This window comes from Tasmannia lanceolata, unplaced genomic scaffold (assembly GCF_043159265.1).
Source record: "Tasmannia lanceolata isolate RefF3 unplaced genomic scaffold, GAP_Taslan_0.1 ptg000029l, whole genome shotgun sequence".
NCBI lineage: Eukaryota > Viridiplantae > Streptophyta > Magnoliopsida > Canellales > Winteraceae > Tasmannia > Tasmannia lanceolata.
The window spans coordinates 4,980,764-5,004,148 of NW_027518706.1; the positions used below are offsets into that span (position 1 = coordinate 4,980,764).

General features: G+C 37.9%; 1 protein-coding gene and 1 pseudogene across 2 annotated transcripts; both read left to right on the plus strand.

The window, feature by feature from the left end:
* Positions 1-1,162: 1,162 nt before the first annotated feature.
* On the plus strand, positions 1,163-15,554 carry LOC143859134 (N6-adenosine-methyltransferase non-catalytic subunit MTB-like; annotated as a pseudogene). Its single transcript, XR_013239157.1, has 6 exons — positions 1,163-1,207; positions 1,899-3,618; positions 3,809-3,892; positions 4,245-4,349; positions 4,453-4,561; positions 15,064-15,554. The product of XR_013239157.1 is annotated as a N6-adenosine-methyltransferase non-catalytic subunit MTB-like (transcript).
* A 2,103-nt stretch (positions 15,555-17,657) lies between these two features.
* LOC143858938 (receptor kinase-like protein Xa21) lies at positions 17,658-23,193 on the plus strand. Its single transcript, XM_077369643.1, has 4 exons — positions 17,658-18,249; positions 18,324-20,180; positions 22,173-22,207; positions 22,804-23,193. The coding sequence occupies exons 1-4, from the start codon at positions 17,658-17,660 to the stop codon at positions 23,191-23,193; spliced, it is 2,874 nt and encodes a 957-aa protein (XP_077225758.1).
* The last annotated feature ends 192 nt before the right edge of the window (positions 23,194-23,385 follow it).

Here is a 23,385-nt window from a genome sequence, read left to right on the forward strand (position 1 = left end):
TCAGCTAGCCTTGTATACTTGTAGGGCTTGCTTTGCAAGTATACGGCGCTATCATGTCCTATGCCCAGGGTGTGGTTTAGGGCATGACACCTAGCCCCTTATCCAAAAAGTGCTTCTCCTCTAGGCCTCTGAATTAATTGGTATCAGAGCTATGTGTGGGCAGTTTTCTGTCTATAAGATCAATTGTCTCAATTATACGTAAATGCCCATGCCCCCCCCCCCCCCCATCGGACCCGATACTTATTGTTTGATCTTGATGGTAACTAACTTTGGCCATAAGCTGTTTTCTACAGGTCAACAATGTTGGGGTATATTAAGCCCAAAGACATTGTTGACTTGTAGAAATTTTGGGGGTTTATATTGAGCCCTGAGATATGGACTAGTAGAAATTTTGGGGCTTTTGTATTTGTTTACACCCATTTTGTATTTGTTTACACAAGAGACCAACTTATCAGATGATGACTCGTTTGGACCGAGTTAATAAAGTTATACGCCAGGCAGGCATTCCACAGGGATCATTGAGATGATTTTGGGTTACAAACTACTTAGGTTTAAGCTCAACAAATTAATGGTTTGGATCTTCGAACTAAGTGGCCCAGTGAATTTTCTTTAAAAAAAAAAAAGCCGCATTATATGATGCATGCACGTAGGTGAGGTGGGCCCAGTGTATATTGTGTTGCATATGTCCGTAAGTGAGCATAAAAAAGGGCGGCCCAGAGCACTAGGCTCCTGCCATTTCAGGGTCTAGGGAGGGCTAGATGTATGATGAAATCCGTAGGTGAGCATATATTTCAAAAATATAATGAAAACCACCTTGTTTGAGGATCCAAACCTTTCAGTTGTTGGGCCTTAATGTTAATAGACTGTGCTCCAAAAATCAGCTCCATTGGACGATCCTATCTCTTTAATCTATAGATAAACTACACCATAAAGAAGTCTCTATAGATCAAAGAGGTAGGATTATCCAGTGGAGATGATTTTCGTTGTGCGACGTATCTATGTTGGGGCCTTCCAACTGAAGGGTTTAGATCTTTGAAAAAGGGTCCAATGTAAATAGGTCTTTCGATGACCTTAACTATCCGTTCCTAGAGGGTGCGTACTACGCATTCCACGCATACTTGTGTAATCGATAACCCACAATCACTCACTCTTCTATTATTCAAAAAAAATCAGAGGAATTTTGGTTCAGACCCATATAGAAATTCAGGTACGATTCTCTTTTTCACTCTCCTTTGTTCTTTCTTCTTTTCTTCTTCTTTCTTTTTGTGCTATAAGAGATTTTAGTTTTTTTTTTTTAATGGGTTCCTTCAATTGGATTTTGGTTTATGTAATAGGATTTTGATTCCTTTGAATTTGGGTCTTGGTTGATTTAGTTTTTTTTTTTTTTGAAAATGTGGGTCTTGGTTGAGTTCTTTTGTAGTGTTTGGTTATATGTAGGATCAATTCTTTTCAGTTTTCTTGGGTTTGTTACAATCTTTAGGGTTTTAGTTTGGACTAGAGGAATCAATTTCCTTTTCATGTCTTCACTTAGACGGATGGTGTGATTTTTTTTTTTCTATTTGTTTAGGGTTTTGGTTGGGTTTTTAACTATTTATTAGGGTTTCTTTTTCTTTTTATTAGGGTTAGGGTTTTGGCCTTTTGGGATTGCGGTATTTTTGTGCGTGTGCGTGTCTGTGTGGGGTAATCAGTTGGTTTAAAATGCCATGGATGCTTGATTTTCTGTTTCTTTTTATTACAGGTTTCAGAACGAGTTGTTGATTCGGGGCTAATGCTTTATTTGGTTTATCATGTTATAAACACTCTTATTAGATGAATTTTCACATTATTTCATTGTTGAAATTGCTATTGTATCTTGATTAAGGGTAGAGAAAGGAATATAAATCAATTGTATTTGACAGTTCTTTGTAATGGATGCACTTGAAGAATTGATTCGGAGTTACACGGAACCGGATTTGGAGGAGGATTCGTTTGAAAATGCGCAGGATAGGGATTCGAGGTATTCAGGAAGGATGGAAAGTGGCAGAGGTCTTGGAAATGCGCAGGATAGGGATTCGAGGTATTCACGAAGCCCTGAGAGAATTGAGAGACATCATCCAGAGTCTGATGAAATTGATCGAGGTTCCTCTCAATCTGACAATGAAAAAAGGATTAGCCACAGACGGAGGCAACGTGAAAAAGAAGCTTACGGAAATGATAGATCCAAAGGCAGAGAGATAAGGATTGGGGAGGTTCTAAAGATAGTTGGAGGAAAAGGCAGCAGAGCTGGAATGATAAAGAGGCAAAAGATGGGGATGGTGATTTTGACTATAAAACTGAATGGGACTCACAGAGGCGTGAACAAGATAGAATGGATAATGAGAAGCTTCATGGTAGACCTGGTTATAGAAAAGATAGAACCAGGACTGAAGGCGTGAAAAACTCGAGTGTTGGAACTACAAATGAGTATTCTGATGTGATAGAGATCAGGCCCAAGTCTCTCGATTATGGGAGCGAGGAGTCCGGATCCATGTCTTCTAGGCATACTACTAGTGCAGGCCAGACTTCTATTAGGGGTTCACAGTCTCCATTTGGAAATAACCAGGGACTGTGGTCTTTCAATAGGGGTATTCCTCAAGGAAGAATAGGAGGCTGGAGAGGACGAAGAGGAAGCGTTCAGGGGAGGGACAGGCAACGTGTTGTAATCCCAGTGCCTATTGTGGGACCTCCCTTTGGTCACTTGGGCTTGCCACCTGGACCCATGCAGCCCATTGGGCCGAACATGTCCGCAGCTCCAGGCCCACCAATTGTACCGTTTTTCACTCCTCCATCTCCAGGGCCCATTATTTGGCCTGGACCTCGAGGTTTTGATATGAATATGTTAGCTGCCCCACCTGGACTTTCTCCCATACCACACCTCGATTGTCAGGACCGCGATTCCTTCCTAATATGGGGACTGGCCCAAACCATGCAATTTATTTTAATCAACTTGGCCCTGGAAGAGGAGTCTCTCCTAGCGTAACTGGTCCTGGATTTAATATAATGGGACCAATCGGACGTGGAGTACCTCATGATAATGCTTCAATGGGTTGGTGTCCACCTAGGACTAGTGCTCCCCCTGGTAAAGCTCCTTCAAGGGGAGAGCAAAATGACTGCTCCCAAAATTTTGTGGATACTGGTATGCGACCACAGAATTTCATCAGGGAGCTAGAACTCACCAGTGCTGTGGAGGTACCTCATGATATTGCTCCAATGGGTTGGGGTCCACCTAGGATTAGTGCTCCCCCTGGTAAAGCTCCTTCAAGGGGAGAGCAAAATGACTACTCCCAAAATTTTGTGGATACTGGTATGCGACCACAGAATTTCATCAGGGAGCTAGAACTCACCAGTGTTGTGGAGGATTACCCAAAGCTGAGGGAACTTATTCAGAGGAAAGATGAAATTGTGGCCAAATCTGCATCCGCACCCATGTATTACAAGTGCGACCTGCGCGAGCATGTGTTGTCCCCTGAATTTTTTGGCACGAAGTTCGATGTCATTCTTGTCGATCCCCCATGGGAGGAATATGTCCATCGGGCTCCTGGTGTTACTGACCATATGGAGTACTGGACACCAAAAGAAATACAAAATCTAAAAATTGAGGTACATCATTTACTTGTCCTAAGGTTATTCACTTCAGTGTTGGCGTATTTGATATGGCTTTTGGATGTCTTTATTTTCTCTCAAATCTATTTACATAATTACATATGCAACATTTGCTGTCCATTCATATTATTTTAAAACCTTGTGCCTTTTCTCTGAAGTCTTAATTCTGCTCTTACCATGTTTTCAGGCAATTGCTGACACTCCTTCATTTATCTTCCTTTGGGTTGGTGATGGTGTGGGTCTTGAGCAGGGACGCCTGTGCCTAAAGAAGGTATGTTAGTTGAGCTTAACAGAAATTACTATTTCACTTACATCGGAATTGAGTATTGATCTTGATTACCACAGCTAAGAGAGGACCCTAAAGAAAATTTCTGATAGCATTAACATGATAACATCTCTTAACTTCATTGCATTGCTTTGGACTTTATTTATTTATTTTGGAAAATGGATGCTTGGAGTTTGGACTTTATGCTCACACATAATACAGACCAAAAAAAAAAAAAAAAACTTCGCTGCATTGCCCCCTGTTGGAATGCAGTAATGTTTTCAACTGTAATATATCCTTTCATTCCCTCTAATGTGCTTCCTTTTTGTTTGTATGGTATTTTTTTCTCTTAATTTAGTGGGGATTTCGGAGATGTGAGGATATATGTTGGGTGAAGACAAACAGGTTGAATGCGACTCCAGGACCGCGGCATGATTCACACACTTTGTTTCAGCCCTCTAAGGTTGGTTATAATTGCCTTAATATTTTCTGTTTGGTGCATATAATCTTCATTTTTTTATGGATAAATATCTTGTTATAATTTGTGGCCTCATTTTGTGGACTAGGAACACTGCTTGATGGGCATAAAAGGAACTGTTCGCCGTAGCACTGATAGTCATGTTATCCATGCCAACATTGACCCAGACATAATTATTGACGAAGAAACTCCTGATGGTTAGTATTCATGATTCCAAATTTGCCACCTAAAAACGTTTTCTGGCCTTCAAATCCAGAATCTGCACGCATTTCTTAAGTGGTTTATATTTCTTATGCCATTGTCTGCACTCTGCACAATCACGGAATAAGGTTTGCTCCCATTCATAAGGATTAGTTCCATATCCCATCAAAATTTGAATAATCGAAACAATATGGACTTTTTTGGAGATTGGATGCAGTTACCAATTCACCTATGATTTAGCTGGCACTTATTACCGGCACATGTGTCGTGTCGTGTCGTGTCCGATGCAACAAGCGTGTCCACACGTGTCGAGACTCCTTTAGACACCTTTAAATGTAATGCTAGAAGTGTTAGACTTAATACGGGCTTGTGGACACGTTTTTGTACTGTGTCAAGTGTGACATTCTACTTTATTATAGAATATTGTATATGCCTCTTTTATCATTAACTCTTCTTTTATTATAAACTCTTCTTTTATCTCTTCGTTAAATAATATTTGTTGTTATATCCCCTCCCCTCCCCTAAACCTAAAACTCTAAACAAACTCTTATTCCAATAGGACCAATACTATGTTCATTATATCATATTGGTCTCCCTTACTAGCTGTATATTGGAGACGGAAGATAACTAGATTAAATTGATGAATGTACTGTTATTTGATTATCTCATGTTTGTTTTAGATTATAGTTGAGATTTATTAGTTTGTTAAATGATTACCATATTTATATTGTTACAAATTATACAATAATTAGTAATTTTATATGTATGTACGTTTCACCATTTTTAGATTCTTAGATGTCCTCATGTCTAACAACTCGTATCTGTGTCGAAACTTGACATAGGAATCCATATCCACAAATTATGATTATATCTACGTTCTATTTTAGTTGTGTCCCCGTTTCGAAATTTTGGGAGTTTGCCGTATCCGTGTGTCAACACGCGACACTCGAGTTTGTATCCACAAATCATAGCAATTCTCCCTCTCAAGAGGAGAAAAGAGTGAATTATTCCCTCTGTTTGTGTAGTCTATGTATGAATATACATTAATATGATGTGTTTCATTCGTGGAGGCAACTGTGTGTAACGACCTGGATTTTGGGTAAATCTTTAGACATAATTTTTTTTTCAAAATCTCAAAATCCGAATCGCTACCCCAAAAGGGAAAAAAGCTGACTCTCAACTATAAAATAGTAATTTCATTTCCTTTTGAATTTGCAAACCACCAACACAAAAAAATCTAGAAGCCTCCTAACATAAGTTGAAACTAATCCACTGAATAAAACAAACTAGGGCAAATTGCCTGACAGGATAACTAGTCAAACCAACAATGGCCAAACACACTTTCCTCGATCCCTTTAAGCTCTCTTATTTTGTGTTCATGTCATCATGTAAACCTATAAAAACTGTATTAACTGAGTCATAACGAGCTGAACAAGATCCCTTAGTGCCTTGCATAATAAGAGCTACAAAATGAGAATTACATTATAAAAACATTTTTTATGATTAAACGGTTAGTATAAGCAAAACAACTATTCATTAAAATAAAGGTAGAAACAGAACTGAAAGTAGAAATATAAATAGTAATAGAGATAGAAACTAAAAGTGCAAAGATGAATGCATGCGAAAGATTTAGAGGCTGTTTGGGTTAGGGTTGACCCTCATCCCCTAATATACATTTTTTTTATATTTTTTTCTGTTTTTGTCACAACCAAGTCGAGCCCGACCTTTTATCCTTTTATCGGGTTAGATGGGTTGGGTTAGGGTTGATAGATTTAAAGGCTGTTTGGGTTGGAGTTGACCCTCTTCCCCTAATATACATTTTTTTTATATTTTTTTCTGTTTTTGTCACGACCAACCCGAGCCCGACATTTTATCCTTTTATCGGGTTAGACGGGTTGGGTTAGGGTTGATAGATTTAAAGGCTGTTTGGGTTAGAGTTGACCCTCGTCCCCTAATATATATATATATATATATATATATATATATATATATATATATATATATATATATATTTATATTTTATCCTTTTATCGGGTTAGACGGGTTGGGTTAGGGTTGATAGATTTAAAGGCTGTTTGGGTTAGAGTTGACCCTCTTCCCCTAATATACATTTTTTTTATATTTTTTTCTGTTTTTGTCGCGACCAAGCCGAACCCGACCCTCTATCGGGTTATAAGATGGGCTGGGCTAGGGTTGATAGATTTAAAGGCTGTTTGGGTTAGAGTTGACCCTGATCCCCTAATATACATTTTTTTTTCTATTTTTTTCCTGTTTGTCGCGACCAAGCCGAACCAGACCCTCTATCCGGTTAGATGGGTTGGGCTAGGGTTGATAGATTTAAAGGCTGTTTGGATTAGAGTTGACCCTCCTCAACCTGGGGTTCGGATTGAGTCGGGCTAGGGTTGAGTCATGTGACCTCTGCTTCGGTTAGGTTGGTCACAAACCGACTGTATCGGGCTCGAGTGGCACCCTTATAATTAGCATCATGGTTCTTTTTTATCTTTTTTTAAATGACATAGGGAATAGTCCCACCCTAAAAATTGGGGTGGAGACACAGTATCCTGGTTCTTATACCTATGCCTCTACAGTCTACTATATAATATGGCGATGCGTCAAATGATCTGGGCCTCCCAAATTATTGCCCCGAGCGTTGGATAATATATAATATTGGTTGAGAAAAGGTTTCTACACACTAGTGTAGATAAGTTATCTACTCACTAGCTTAAAATACAGTGGGGGCCCACATTGTCTGGGTGATCCAAAGCATTCATTTAATTGGCCCTCACATGGATAGGGTGTCCACAAAAAATTAGCTCCGTTGGATCATCCCAACCCTACGATTTGTGGAGGTAAAATGGACGTAGGGTTGGTATGATCCTATGAAGCTGATTTTTTGTGGACACCCTATCTATGTGAGGGCCCATCAAATGAATGCTTTGGATCACCCAAACAATATATGCCCTCCACTGTATTTTAAGCTAGTGTGTAGATAACTTATCTACACTTGTGTGTAGAAACCGTTTTTTGTTTTCATGCCGAAATGTACCACAGACAAGTGATTGGATCCATTGAACTGATCAACGTTCACATCCGTGCTCCATTGCCTTTGAACCCACTTTGATCGGATGATCCTAGCCCCTTATCCTAAAAGTACTTCTCCTCTACGCCTCTGATTTAATTGGTATCAGAGCTACATGGGAAGTTTTCTGACGGTCTATAAGATCAACGGTATCAATTAGCATATGCATCGTGTCTCTCCTCTACTGTCAACCCTTCTAAGTTGAAGACAAATTAAATCTCAAACTTCTTGTTTTGGAGGAGGACTTTGCATTGCATTAATGCTATATAAACATAGGTTTCAATATCACTCATCATACCTAATCATAAGAAGCAAAAAACATAAAGGCATGCATGTGTCAATATCACTCACCATATATTTCGCCTTAAAATATTGATCCAAAGACGTTGATATCTTAGTAAGACAGTGGCCATTTCATCTCTTTTACTCTTGTTATGTCTTGGAGCTGATGCATTGCTTGGGACCTGATTACCGCATGGGCGTGATGCGAGAAGGGGTTATCCCCGACCCGCTCCCAGATCACGGATCCACACCATTTTTTTTTATGATTCCAAACACAAGTGATTTTATATCAGTAATATGTTTGAATGTTTGGGTTGTAGATCTTGTGTTCTTTGTGCAATTCAAGGATGCTTGGATAGGAGCTAATTTAGAGCATATTTGAGTGCTAGGAGATCCAAGGAGCCAAGATGGACTTGAAACCATGAAGTTTAAGAGAAGATCAAGTTGAGTTCAACTCTGTTTAGAATGTAAAAGTCCTCTTCTTGTTTTGAGGTTGTTAGAGGCACTTATTTAAGTTAATTAGTGTCCCTTAACGTGATAATATACATGGGACAAGACCTAGCCAACTCTCCCAAAATATTGAAATACATTGAGCTTTAAATGTGCAAACTAGCAGGGCCAAGCGATTGCCCTACCCCAGTCTACTGGAGTGGGCTGAAAAAATAGTCGTTAGGCTATATCAGCTAGTTGTTTGGGAACTTAGTAGATTTACCAACATGCCATTCCAACGCTTGTTTTCGGTCCCCACCGAATCCGAAATTTCGGATTTCGGTCGAAATTTAAAACCATGCTTCTAATAACTATTCATCTTTCTAGATTCCCGTGGTCCGAAATTTCGGATTTCGGTCGAAATTTAAAACCTTGCTTCTAATAACTGTTCATCTTTCTAGATTCCCATACAGGCCAAAAGCTTTGAGCGAGACCTAATAAATAAACTGATGACGTCAAGTCAATTGATGGTTTTTTTTGGAGTGGAAGTTTCAATGATAGGTGAGGCTTTCGTCAAACACAAGCAAGACCAAAGCTACTATTTTTTTCTTGGCACGAGTGAAGAAAAAAACGTTAGATAAAATGTAATTGGTAGTCAATGCATTTTCATTTCTTTCCATATAAAATGAAATTGGGAGACAAAAAAATTCGTCATCTTTTGGTCTTTTTCTTATATTTAAAAAACCACCTCTTTTCTAAAAAATTAAAACCTTTTTATTTTCAACTCCACTTTTATTTTCAAGCACAAGAAGAGCTTTAACCCGGAGCTACCAGGTATGAGTCTTCTTAGTGTGCTTTGGTCATTTATCTTCTCTGTAAATCTCTTCTTTGCCATGAACGTAGTACATTCGAATTCTGCAACCACCACCACCTTACTAGGAAACGAAACCGATCGAATGGCTCTGTTCTCATTCAAGGTTGGTATAATGAGTGATCCTCTTGGAGCCTTATCATCATGGAACCATACTCTCCATTTCTGCAAGTGGTATGGAGTCACGTGCGGTCGGAGGCATCAAAGGGTCACTCGATTGAACCTTAGTGGGCAAAACTTGGTGGGTACTCTATCTCCTGCCATATCCAACCTCACCTCCCTTAGGGAAATCCACCTCCAAGAAAACAGCTTCAATGGCCAAATATCCAAAGATATTGGCCGTCTATTCAGACTGCGACATCTTAATATGAGCCATAATTCTTTGGGAGGGGAAATTCCATCCAATCTCACGCACTGTAGGGACCTCAGAGCCATCCATTTGAGTTTCAATGAGTTGACAGGGGAAATTCCCATCCAACTTAGCACTCTACCGAAGCTATCCTTGTTTCTATCTCATAATCATCTTACAGGGAGCATTCCACCTCAACTAGGGAACGTTTCATCTCTCACCACTCTCTATTTATTTGAAAATAATTTGGTGGGACACATCCCAGATGACCTGGCCCGAATTAATAACTTGAAAAAGATCAACCTTTCTTCAGATTTATTATCTGGTACGGTTCCTTCCTCTTTTTATAATAATCTCTCGTTTCTTGTGGAGTTTGCCGTGGAATATAACCAGTTACACGGAACCCTTCCACCCAACATAGGATTCTCTCTTCCTAAACTCAAATATCTACTTTTAGGAGGCAATCAATTTACCGGACACATTCCAAATTCATTATCCAATGTTTCAAGTCTTGAATGGCTTGGAATGGAAGGGAACCAGTTTAGCGGACCAGTGCCTGAAAATATTGGATGGGCAAAGAATCTACTCGGATTTGACTTGAGCTATAATGGCCTTGGTAGAGCTGATGACTTGAAATTTATCACTTCTTTGACCAACTGTAGTAATCTAAATAAGTTGTTCATACATAGAAATCATTTTGTTGGCATATTTCCCAACTCCATAGCCAATCTCTCAACTCACCTTTATTGGTTGTCAATAGGACAAAACCAAATTTCTGGTAACATCCCTAGTCAGATCGGGAATCTCATCAACTTACAAAGTTTGGCTATATATTCAACCTTCATCACGGGTTCTATTCCCACTTCAGTTGGGATGCTCCAGAACCTACAACACCTCTACTTGGGAAATAATAGTCTGTCCGGGAAAATCCCATACAATATTGGAAATATTACTCAACTGACCAACCTCGATTTAGGATATAACAACCTACAAGGAAGCATACCTCTATCTCTTGCAAACTGTACAAAACTTTTAGAATTGATCCTTTCTCGAAATAACCTTCGAGGTACGATACCAAAACAAATTATTGGCCTTTCTTCGCTATCAATTGCACTCAATTTGTCTCAAAATTTTTTTATTGGCTCTCTCCCATCAGAAGTGGGTAACTTGGAAATTCTAGAGCTATTGGATGTTTCTCAGAACAAATTGTCAGGTGAAATCCCAAGGACTCTTGCAAATTGTAAGAGCATGCGAGAACTTTATATGCAGGGTAACGCCTTCCGAGGAGATGTTTCGTCAGTTTTTACTACATTAACATACATTGAAGCCCTTGATCTTTCATACAATAACTTCTCAGGAAAGACTCCAAAATATCTAGAGGGGTTTAAGTTTCTACAGTATCTAAACTTGTCTTTCAATCATTTTGAGGGTGAAGCTCCAAAACAAGGGGTCTTTGGAAATGCCAGTACAATTTCAGTCACGGGAAATGATAATCTTTGTGGTGGTATGCCAGAATTAAAGTTGCCTACATGCCCAGTGCTAGCTAATGACAGACGAGGAAAAGCCCATGTTTCTAGAGTAACCATCCTAGTAGTAAGTGCGGTTGTATGTTTGATTTTTTTATTGTGTGTCCCTGCTTCACTTTACTGGGTAAGAAAGTCAAGGAAGAAACCATCTTCCCTATCTTCTATGGACGGCCGGCATTTAAAGGTTTCTTATGCAGAGCTCTGTAAAGCAACAGATGGGTTCTCTTCAGCCAATTTGATAGGCACGGGAAGTTATGGATCAGTTTATAAGGGAATCCTCAGTCGCATTGAAAATGTTGTTGCTGTGAAAGTGCTCAACCCTCACTTAAGGGGAGCGTCAAAGAGTTTCATAGCTGAATGCAACGCATTGAGAAACATTCGTCATCGAAATCTTGTGAAGATCATAACTTCTTGTTCAAGCATCGATTTTGGAGGTAATGACTTCAAAGCTCTCGTGCATGAGTTCATGCCAAATGGGAGTCTAGAGAACTGGTTGCATTCAAAATTAGATGGGCAAAATCAATTAGGAAGTTTAAACTTCATTAAGAGATTAAACATAGCAATTGACATAGCTTCTGCGCTGGATTATCTTCACCATCATTGCCATACACCGATTGCTCATTGTGATCTAAAGCCAAGCAACATTTTTTTGGCTAAAGACATGAATGCTCATGTGGGTGATTTTGGGTTAGCCAAGTTTTATCCAAGAATCATTCAGAGCTCATCTGAAGATCAAAGCAGCACAACTGGATTAAAGGGAACTATTGGGTACATTGCTCCAGGTAATAATTTTATCAATTTTTGTCATCATGTCTATCCTCAATGACTTTTATAAAATATTTCTCACTTATTAGGTATATAATGTAGTGCAACAAAGGCTAAATTAGCATCTTGAACCAAAAAAATTACTGGATAACATTTCTATATTTATTGACAGAGTATATAGGAATTTTATTTTAAATCAAGTGGTCTCGTACATGTCACCCGAATAACAGGTGGCCTTTTTAGTACCTATGACCGTGAGTTTTTTTTATTCAAAATAGTTGTGTAGAAAATGCTAATCATGTAAATGGTTAAAAAATTATAATTTTGGAAAAATTTGGAGAAGTAATTATTCAATAAAATCTCTAATATTATTAGAAAATAATGAGAAATTTTGTAAATAAATTTCCAAAAAACCCATGTCTAATGTTTCTCAACAAAAAATGGCCCAACACTCCAATGATGAATCAAATCGTGCTTCTTAAATGAGCTAGAGCAGTAAAACACCCCAAAGACCCATGAGAGAAAATATATTCCAATGAAAGAAGCAAAAGTACCATGAAAAGTGCATTTTTTTCAAAATTATCCAACTTTTCAAAAAGGACCAAAATGCTCTGGAGTTGGCCAATTGGACAGGCCCCTGTTCGATTGGATCCCACTACCGCTGGGCATCATTGCCACAGCCTGAAACCATGTGTGCAACCCCTTTGCCATTTCAAAGATTGGGTGAACCATTTGCCAAGATTGTCTAGAGCTGGACAATCGGCAACCACCATTGAACGAAGGTATAACACTATGAGGAGTGTGACAAACCCGAACATTTAGCAACTACTCATCCACGAAGGTATAACACATTGTCTCCTCTTGCATCTGTAGATTTTGTGGTTACAGCATCTGTAAATTTTGTGGTTACAGCATTAATTGTGGAGATTTTGAACTTAATAAGATTATTGGAGCCAAGGATTGAGCATCGTAGGAGGTCAGCTAATGAGGCGGCGGATATTCTAGTAAAAGAAGGAGTCCTTAGGGAGTCCATGTTAGTCGTGTTGCCGGTTATCCCACCTATCTAATAGGCTTTGTAGTGGGTCTGCGGACCACTCTTAAGTATCATGTGTGGGACATCTTGTCCCTGCCCAATACTTTTTGACTATTAATGCAATGTCAATTTTCAAAAAAAAAAACATAGAGTTAGGTATTTGTTTTCATTCCACTGGTTCAGACGAAGGGTGGGGGTCAAGTAGCCACTTTCTAGCATCGGCCTCACAAGGATTTCCAGATAAATGACTGCCGCCAAAGATCCCAATTGGCGCATCACAAGTTCAATCCATGCCATCTGCTGAAGGTGCACACACTTCCCTCTAGATGTCAGTGGAGGATGGTTCCCACACTCAGAACCCTTGATTTCTTTCTAATAAATAGTTGTTTCTATTAATCCCTAGTCAAACATTTCAACTTTTGGTGATTTTTTTCAAAGAAAAGTGGTTTGGAAGAAAGATGAACTATGTTCTCCAAAAGAGCTTGAGCACATGGCAAGTAACACTTTCCTAGTCTGGTTATATGGTTCTATACATAGTCATGTCCGGGACTTAGGGCTCATAATCCTTATTTGGTGATCCTAGGGTAGTAAGTGGTACATTACCTCATTCCTTCTAGGATCGTAAGAATGCGGTGTGTGTGTGTGTGTGTGTGTGTTTGTGTGCGTGTCTAATCCAAGGAATGAATTTTTGGCAATCCCCGTTCAGAAGAGAAAAGAGGGAGGAATATTTATAGTTGCCATACGTGATATATGGCAAATCTAGAACCAGGAATGCGGAGGCTAGGGCAAGGCAATAGTAGCATGTGGGCAAATCTAAGGAATGATTATTGTTTAACTAGCTATCAAAGGTTGTTACAATTCCAAACAAAACTCTCCGTAGCTCATTAAAAAGTGTAAAACAATGTGAGTCTTACTCATAATGAAAACATGGTCATGCGAATAATTGTAGCCTTTTGGTAACCATCTTAAGTTCTGTTTGCCAATTATCCTAAATTTAATGTGTTTGATAAATATAAGTCAAGGAGGTTTCTAATAATTCCTAATAATAAATACGAGACTTTTGGATTAATGTTGTGACTGAAATAGTGTTTCTCTTGGAAAGGAAGCTTAAATGATGCCATTTCCCTTTCCGAGACACGTTTGGTTGGTGTGCACTATTCATTCTACTTCCTTGTGTTTAATGGATTTTTCAACAATTGCCTTTTAAGTTGCCTCTCCCAAGTCAACATGAAAGTGAAATTAAAGATTTGACATTTTCAACTATTTTGTTTGTACTTAGAAAATGACATCATTTCACTTTCCTTCTACTTCTTCTTATTTTTTACCGTATAAGTAGTATAAAATTAAATTTAATCTACTTTTGTAGTGCTTTTGCATGTGTAATCACTGAGACTTGGTTGGTTTTAGATGAAAAAATCATGTTGAGAAATTATCATGGTCGAAAATTGGCTAGCATTTTTGAGTAATACATATTGGAATGCTATTCATCACTTACATGACTTGATTGGCCGAAACCCATGTTACATTGATTCTTCTAAATGGGTGAAGTACCCGTGTGGGACACGTACGTCTCAAATTGCACGAGTCTCTAAGACAGTTCTAGATCCCTTTTATCTGTTTTCTGTTTTACAGGATGCTACTGCCACAACTTCATAATTATCACACATTTTGAATTTTACCCATCCTATTAGTTATTTTCTTAAAAAAAACAGAATATTATATCTACTTAACTTATCAAAATTTAAATATGTTACGGGTTAAAATAATATTATTATGTAAAAAATTAAAATTTGACAATTGATTAAAATATTTTGGCGAATCTACAAATCATTCTTCTTGAGGTTTGCTGAATTTGACACTAGATAACCATGTCAGATTCTGACACTCTTACCTATAGGTCCTATACTAATGCAACATAGGACATAACTTCTATATTTTCTTCCATTGTGCTAAATCATTTCTTATGTGTTTCTCTAAAAATTCTAGACTCTTTCCATGCAACTTAGGTTTCTAAATGTGAAGAGATCATTCAATTAACTATCATCTCTTTGATAAAATTTTCACCTTTTTTTCAAAATCAAACCTCATATTTGCTTTTAGTTTCTAACTGGTATCTTATATCCTTTATCACAACAAAAAGTGTAAAAGATGTGTGGAATTGCAGAATATGGGGCAAGTGGCCATGTGTCCACAACCGGAGATGTGTATAGCTATGGGATTCTTTTATTAGAGATATTCACTGGAAAGCGCCCCACGGATGAAATGTTTAAGGATGGCCTAAGTCTTCACAAATTTGTCCAGTTGTCTTTGCCTGATCGAGTGATGGAGATTCTGGATCCATTAGTTCTTGTAGATGATGATGAAGGAAGAGCTACAAACATTACTGAGAATTACAATGACAAGGTACGTCGTTTGCAGGAGTGTTTGGTATCTTTAGTGAGGATTGGAGTGGTGTGTTCTGCAGAATCTCCGAGAGAACGAATGGAGATGGGAGGCGTTGTAAAGGAAATGTGTTCTATTAGAAACATATATCTTGGTGCTGGGATCCACAGAGAATGATGAAATAGGGCCTTATTTGTCACTGAAGGTTTATCTTACCTCAGTAATTTTTGAGATACTATGAAAAAAAAAATTTCACTGCTACATCCGCTTTTGTTTCCCACTGGACAAAGATTACTATTTTACATGTTATTTCTTTGATGTATTTGAACGTTAATGTTATATTATATGCGTTTTGTTTGGTGGTGCCACTTGCAAGTAATGTTTTTTTCTCATATCTATATTTTCTTTACCTATTAATACAAAATTACTATCAAATCTTGAGTGTGAAGGTTTCCATTGCAATACATTGATCATTCCATCTTGGGAGATTTATGGAAGATGATTACCAAGCCATTAATTAAAACAAGGTAGCTACATGTTGGAAATTAAAGATAAGTTTGTGGAAGAAGGCTTTATTCTTCATTCTCCTTTTTTCTCCTTTAATTTGAATTTGTATGTGATGAATGTGTTTCTTCACATTCAGTATTGGAGAAACCCTCTCTCCAAGTTTGTACGGAGTGAGATAGGCCTATTTTGATGAGAAACACTCTCCTACTTTTTCTTCTTTTTGTTCTCCTTTGAATTTTTTAGCTTTTGTTTTCCTTTCTCTTTGATATTTCCTTCCTTTAGGCGACCACTTGATTTTTTCCTTTATTGGACTCATCACGCACAAACCAATTAATCCCATAGTTAGCAAAACGTGATTCGGCAAAAAAAAAAACTGGACAACAAAAATTCGAGTTTAATACGGTACTGGTTGAAAAAACCATACCGTATTAAAATGAGTTTAGAATTTTGTCATTTACAAAATATGGTGGCGCTAAAATTAGAAAGTTGGTTGAAAAAACGTGTTTAAAATGTTTAAAATGCATTTTAAACTTGTTTAAAACATTTGCCTAAAAAAAACAGAGTTTTATTCTTTGTAAAAGTTTTAAACGGCACACAATAAAACAAAAAGAAAAAACGCCGTTTTAAACAGAGTTTTGCTAACTATGATTAATCATGAGGAATAAATGGCGTTTTATATTACTTTGTGATGTGTAATATAAAACCAGTTTTAGGAAGAATAAAGCCTAGAACTACTGTCCTGATGGGTGAAGAATACCCTGTTTTAGGAAGGGTGAATGGTACAGCACCACCTTCTACTCTACTCTAACCACATGAAAATAAGAAAAAAGTTTTAATTCCAATCCATTGAGAAGTGATTAATTGAGATTGGTGGGTTCTCTGTCAAACTATAAGAGAAGTAAAAACAAGGGAAATGATTTCAGCACAACTATGTTTTGATACATGCGCGCATGTATCTTGTCTTTTAGCATTTAATTGTTAGGTAAGTACTTTTTGGGGACAGTAAAAACCCTTTTAAAGCTCTTTAAAAGTAGTACATTCGAATTCTGCAACCACCACCACCTTACTAGGAAAAGAAACTGATCGAATGGCTCTGCTCGCTTTTAAGGATGGTATAAGAAGTGATCCTCTGTGAAAGACTTTGGTCCTGTTCGTTTTGGATTTTGAGAATTGATTTTTAGTCCAAAATATAATCAATATCCAAAACGAATAGGGACTTAACTAGTAACTCTAATGCCTAGACACCTTGTGACACGTTTTCTGACACTATGCAAACTCTCATTAACTACAAATGGTTAGTCATGGAATTCTCTAAGCCCGTTTATGTTTTGGATTTTGAGTCCAAAGCTGAACATTGGACTAAAAAATAGACACAATTTGACTCGGTAATCAGTTTTGGATTCAAAATTGATTTTAAAAGCCAAAAACCTACTGGGCCGGCTTGGAGCGATCAGTGTTATAATTGAAGGGATTGACGAGGTCAAGTCAATTGATGGCTACATCACCAATCACTAAAATCGAGAGAACATATGATTTTCCCTCGACTAATGTATTCTCACGATGGAGAAATTTTTCGGACTGGAGTTTAGAGTACAGAAATTTAATTGAAAGGTGACTTTCGTGGACCCCCTTGAAGGGAAAAATACCAAATACTAGACTTTGAAATTTGGAGTCCAAATTCGACATAAAATGAAATGAAATGAAAATGGGCAGACAAAAAAAATGGTGTATCTGTTCAGCACAAGAAGAGCTTCAACCAGGATGGAGCTTTGGTCATTTATCCTCTCTCTAAATCTCTTCTTTGCTATGAATGTACTACTTTCAGAATCTATAACCACCACCACCTTACTAGGAAACGGAACCGATCGAATGGCTCTGCTCTCCTTCAAGGATGGTATAACGAGTGATCCTCTTGGAGCCTTATCATCATGGAACCATACTCTCCATTTCTGCAATTGGAATGGAATCACGTGCGGTCGGAGGCATCAAAGGGTCACTGTATTGAACCTTAGTGGGCAGAACTTGGTGGGTACTCTATCTCCTGCCATATCCAACCTCACCTTTCTTAGGGAAATCCAGCTCCAAGAAAACAGCTTCACTAGCCAAATATCGCAAGATATTGGCAGTCTATTTAGACTGCGACATCTTAATATGAGCTTCAATTCCTTGGGAGGGGAAATTCCATCCAATCTCACCCACTGTAGGGACCTCAGAGTCATCGATTTGAGTTACAATGAGTTTACAGGGAAAATTCCCATCCAACTTAGCACTCTACCGAAGCTATTCGGGTTGTCTCTGGGTCCTAATAATCTTACAGGGAGCATTCCACCTCAACTAGGGAACGTTTCATCTCTCATGTTTCTCAATTTAAGGGAAAATAGTTTGGTGGGACACATCCCAGATGACCTGGCCCGAATTAATCACTTGAAATTGATCATCCTTTCTTCAAATTTATTATCTGGTACGGTTCCTTCCTCTTTTTATAATAATCACTCGTTTCTAGTGAACTTTGCCGTAACAAATATCTACTTTTAGGAGCCAATCAATTTACCGGACGCATTCCAAATTCATTATCCAATGTTTCAAGTCTTGAATGGCTTGAAATGGAAGAGAACCAGTTTAGCAGACCAGTGCCTGAAAATATTGGTTGGGGAAAGAATCTATTCGTATTAGGCTTGAGTTATAATTACCTAGGCCTTGGTAGAGCTGATGACTTGAAAATTTTCACTTCTTTGACCAACTGTAGTAATCTAAAGTTGTTGGAAATACAGAGAAATCATTTTGCTGGCCCACTTCCCAATTCCATAGCAAATCTCTCAACTCACCTTTTTCAGTTGGCAATAGGACAAAGCCAAATTTCTGGTAACATCCCTAGTCAGATCGGGAATCTCATTAACTTACAAAGTTTGGCTATATATTCAACCTTCATCACGGGTTCTATTCCCACTTCAATTGGGATGCTCCAGAACCTACAACACCTCTACTTGGGAAATAATAATCTGTCCGGTAAAATCCCATACAATATTGGAAATATTACTCAATTGACCAACCTCGATTTAGGATATAACAAGCTGCAAGGAAGCATACCTCTATCTCTTGCAAATTGTACAAAACTTTTAGAATTGTTCCTTTCTGGAAATAACCTTCGAGATACGATACCAAAACAAATTATTGGCCTTTCTTCGCTATCAATTGCACTCGATTTGTCCCAAAAAATTTTTACTCGCTCTCTTCCATCAGATGTGGGTAACTTGGAAATTCTAGAGATATTGGATGTTTCTCAGAACAAATGGTCAGGTGAAATCCCAAGCACTCTTGCAGATTGTAAGAGCATGCGAGAACTTTATATGCAGGGTAACACCTTCCGAGGAGATGTTTCGTCAGTTTTTACTACATTAACATCCATTGAAGCCCTTGATCTTTCATACAATAACTTCTCAGGAAAGATTCCAAAATATCTAGAGGGGTTTAAGTTTCTACAGTATCTAAACTTGTCTTTCAATCATTTTGAGGGTGAAGTTCCAAAACAAGGGGTCTTTGGAAATGCCAGTGCAATTTCAGTCGTGGGAAATGATAATCTTTGTGGCGGTATCCCAGAATTAAAGTTGCCTACATGCCCAGTGCTAGCTAATGACAGACGAGGAAAAGCCCATGTTTCTAGAGTAATCATTCTAGTAGTAAGTGCGGTTGTATGTTTGATTTTCTTATTGTGTGTCCCTGCTTCACTTTACTGGACAAGAAAGTCAAGCAAGAAACCATCTTCCATATCTTCTATGGAGGGTCGGCATTTGAAGGTTTCTTATGCAGAGCTCTTTAAAGCAACAGATGGGTTCTCTTCAGCCAATTTGATAGGAGCAGGAAGTTATGGATCAGTGTACAAGGGAATCCTTGGGCACATTGAAAATGTTGTTGCTGTCAAAGTGCTCAACCTTCACTTAAGGGGAGCTTCAAAGAGTTTCGTAGCTGAATGCAACGCGTTGAGAAACATTCGTCATCGAAATCTTGTGAAGATCATTACTTCTTGTTCAAGCATCGATTTTGGAGGTAATGATTTCAAAGCTCTCGTGCTTGAGTTCATGCCAAATGGGAGTCTAGAGAAGTGGTTGCATTCAAAATTAGATGGGCAACATCAATTAGGAAATTTAAACTTCATTAAGAGATTAAACATAGCAATTGGCATAGCTTCTGCGCAGGATTATCTTCATCATCATTGCCATACACCGATTGCTCATTGTGATCTAAAGCCAAGCAACATTTTTTTGGATGAAGACATGAATGCTCATGTGGGTGATTTTGGGTTAGCCAAGTTTTATCCAAGAATTATTCAGAGCTCATCTGAAGACCAAAGCAGCACAACTGGATTAAAGGGAACTATTGGGTACATTGCTCCAGGTAATAATTTGATCAATTTTCGTCATCCTATCTATTCTCAATGAGCTTTTTAAAATATTTCTCACTTATTAGGTATATAATGTAGTGCAACAAAGGCTAAATTAGCATCTTGAACCAAAAAAATTACTTGATAGCATTTCTATATTTATTGACAGAGTATATAGGAATGTTATTTTACATCAAGTGGTCTCGTACATGTCACCCGAATAATAGGCGGCCTTTTTAGTACCTATGACCATGAGTTCTTTATGCAAAATAGTTGTGTAGAAAATGGTAATCTCGTAACTGCTTAAAAAGTTATAATTTTGGAAAAATTCGGAGTTGTAATTATTCAATTATTCAATAAAATCTCTAATATTATTAGAAAATAATGAGAAATTTTGTAAATTTCCAAAAAAACCCATGACTAATGTTTCTCAACAAAAAATGGCCCAACACTCGAATGATGAATCAAATCGTACTTCTTAAATGAGCTAGAGCAGTAAAACACCCCAAAGACCCATGAGAGAAAATATATTCCAATGAAAGAAGCAAAAGTGCCATGAAAAGTGCCTGTTTTTAAAATTATCCAACTTTTCAAAAAGGACCAAAACGCCCTGGAGTTGGCCAATCGGACGAGCCCCTGTTTGATTGGATCCCACTACTGCTAGGCGTCATTGCCACAGCCTGAAACCATGTGTGCAACCCCTTTGCCATTTCAAAGATTGGGTGAACCATTTGCCAAGATTGTCTAGAGCTGGACGATCGGCAACCACCCTTGAGCGAAGGTATAACACTCTGAGGAGTGTGACAAAGCCGAACATTTAGCAACTAATTATCCACGAAGCTATAACACCCTGTCTCTTCTTGCATCTGTAGATTTTGTGGTTACTACATCTGTAAATTTTCTGGTTACTGCATTAATTGTGGAGATTTTGGACTTAATAAGATTATTGGAGCCAAGGATTGAGCATCGTAGGAGGTAGGCTAATGAGGCGGCGGATATTCTAGCAAAGGAAGGAGTCCTTAGGGAGTCCATGTTAGTCGTGTCGCCGGTTATCTCACCTATCTAACAGGCTTTGTAATGTGTCTGCGGACCACTTTTAAGTATCATGTGTGGGACATCTTGTCCCCGCCCAATACTTTTCGACTATTAATGCAATGTCAATTTAAAAAAAAAAAAGAACATAGAGTGTTAGGTATTTGTTTTCGTTCCACTGGTTCGTACGAAGGGTGGGGTTCAAGTACCCACTTTCTGGCATCGGCCACACAAGGTTTCCAGATTAATGAGTGCCGCCAAAGATCCCAATTGGCGCATCACAGGTTCACTCCACGCCATCTGCTGAAGGTGCACACACTTTCCTCTAGATGTCTGTGGAGGATGCTTCCCACACTAAGAACCCTTGCTTTCTTTCTAATAAATAGTTGTTTCTATTAATCCCTAGTCAAACATTTCAACTTTTGGTGATTTTTTTCAAAGAAAAGCGGTTTGGAAGAAAGATGAATTATGTTCTCCAAAAGCATGACAAGCGATACTTTCCTAGTCTGGTTATATGGTTCTAGACAGAGTCATGTCCAGGACTTAGGGCCTATAATCCCTAAATTTAATGTGTTTGATAAATATAGGTCAAGGAGGTTTCTAATAATTACTAATAATAAATATGAGACTTTTGGATTAATGTTGTGACTGAAATAGTGTTTCCCTTGGAAAGGAGGGTAAAATTATGCCATTTCCCTTTTCGAGACACGTTTGGTTGGCGTGCACTATTCATTCTACTTTCTTCTGTTTAATGGATTTTAAACATTTGCCTTTTAAGTTGCCTCTCCCAAGTCAACATGAAAGTGAAATTAAAGACGATATTTACAACTATTTTGTTTGTACTTAGAAAATGATATCATTTCATTTCCTTCTACTTCTACGAATTTTTTACCTTACAAATAGTATGAAGTTTAATTTGATCTACTTTTGTGGGGCTTTTGCATGTGTAATCACTGAGACTTGGTTGGTTTCAGATGAAAAAATCATGTTGAGAACCCGTGTGGGACATGTACGTCTCAAATTGCAGGAGTCTCTAAGGCAGTCGATCTCTTTTATCTCTTTTATGTTTTTTCTGGATGCTACTGCCTCAACTTTATAATTATCACACATTTTGAATTTTACCCATCATATTAGTAATTTTTTTTTAAAATAAATAAAACATTATATTTATTTAACTTATTAAAAGTTAAATATGTTATTGGTTACAATAATAGTATTATGAAAACAAATTAAAATTTGTCAAATGATTAAAATATTTTGGCAAATCTACAAATCATTCCTTTTTAGGTTTACTGAATTTGACACTAGAAACCCATGTCAGAAGATTATGACACTCGTACCAGTAAAAATTCAACACAGGACATAATTTCTACATTTTCTTTCATTGTGCTAAATCGCTTCTTATGTGTTTCTCTATAAATTCTAGACTCTTTCCATGCAACGTAGGGTTCTAAATGTGAAGAGATCATTCAATTATCTATCATCTCTTAGATAAATTTTCCTCCTTTTTTTTCAAAATCAAACCTCATATTTACTTTTAGTTTCTACCTCGAATCTCATATCCTTTATCACAACAAAAACTGTAAAAGATGTGTGGAATTGCAGAATATTGGGCAGGTGGTCATGTGTCCACAATCGGAGATGTGTATAGCTATGGGATTATTGGAGATATTCACTGGAAAGCGCCCCACAGATGACATGTTTAAGGATGGCCTTAGTCTTCACAAATTTGTCCAGTTGTCTTTGCCTGATCGAGTGATGGAGATTCTGGATCCATTAATTCTTTTAGAAGATGATGAAGAAAGAGCTACAAACATTGCTGAGAATTACAATGATAAGATACGTCGTTTGCAAGAGTGTTTGGTATCCTTAGTGAGGATTGGAGTGGTGTGTTCTGCAGAATCTCCGAGAGAACGAATGGAGATGGCAGACGTTGTAAAGGAAATGTGTTCTATTAGAAACATATATCTTGGTGCTGGGATCCACAGAGAATGATGAAATAGGGCCTTATTTGTCAGTGACGGTTTATCTTACCTCAGTAATTTTTGAGATACTATGGAAAAAATAATTTCACTGCTACATCCGCTTTTGTTTCCCAATGGACAAAGATTACAATTTTACATGTTATTTCTTCGATGTATTTGTAAGTTAATGTTATATTATATGCGTTCTGTTTGGTGGTGCCAC

Coding starts and splice junctions, on each gene's coding strand:
- LOC143858938 (XM_077369643.1), top strand. CDS start 17,658: ATGGCTCTGCTCTCCTTCAAGGATGGTATAACGAGTGATCCTCTTGGA. Junction 18,250..18,323: donor TTCTTCAAATTTATTATCTG/GTACGGTTCCTT, acceptor ATCTACTTTTAG/GAGCCAATCAATTTACCGGA. Junction 22,208..22,803: donor TGAGAACCCGTGTGGGACAT/GTACGTCTCAAA, acceptor GTGGAATTGCAG/AATATTGGGCAGGTGGTCAT.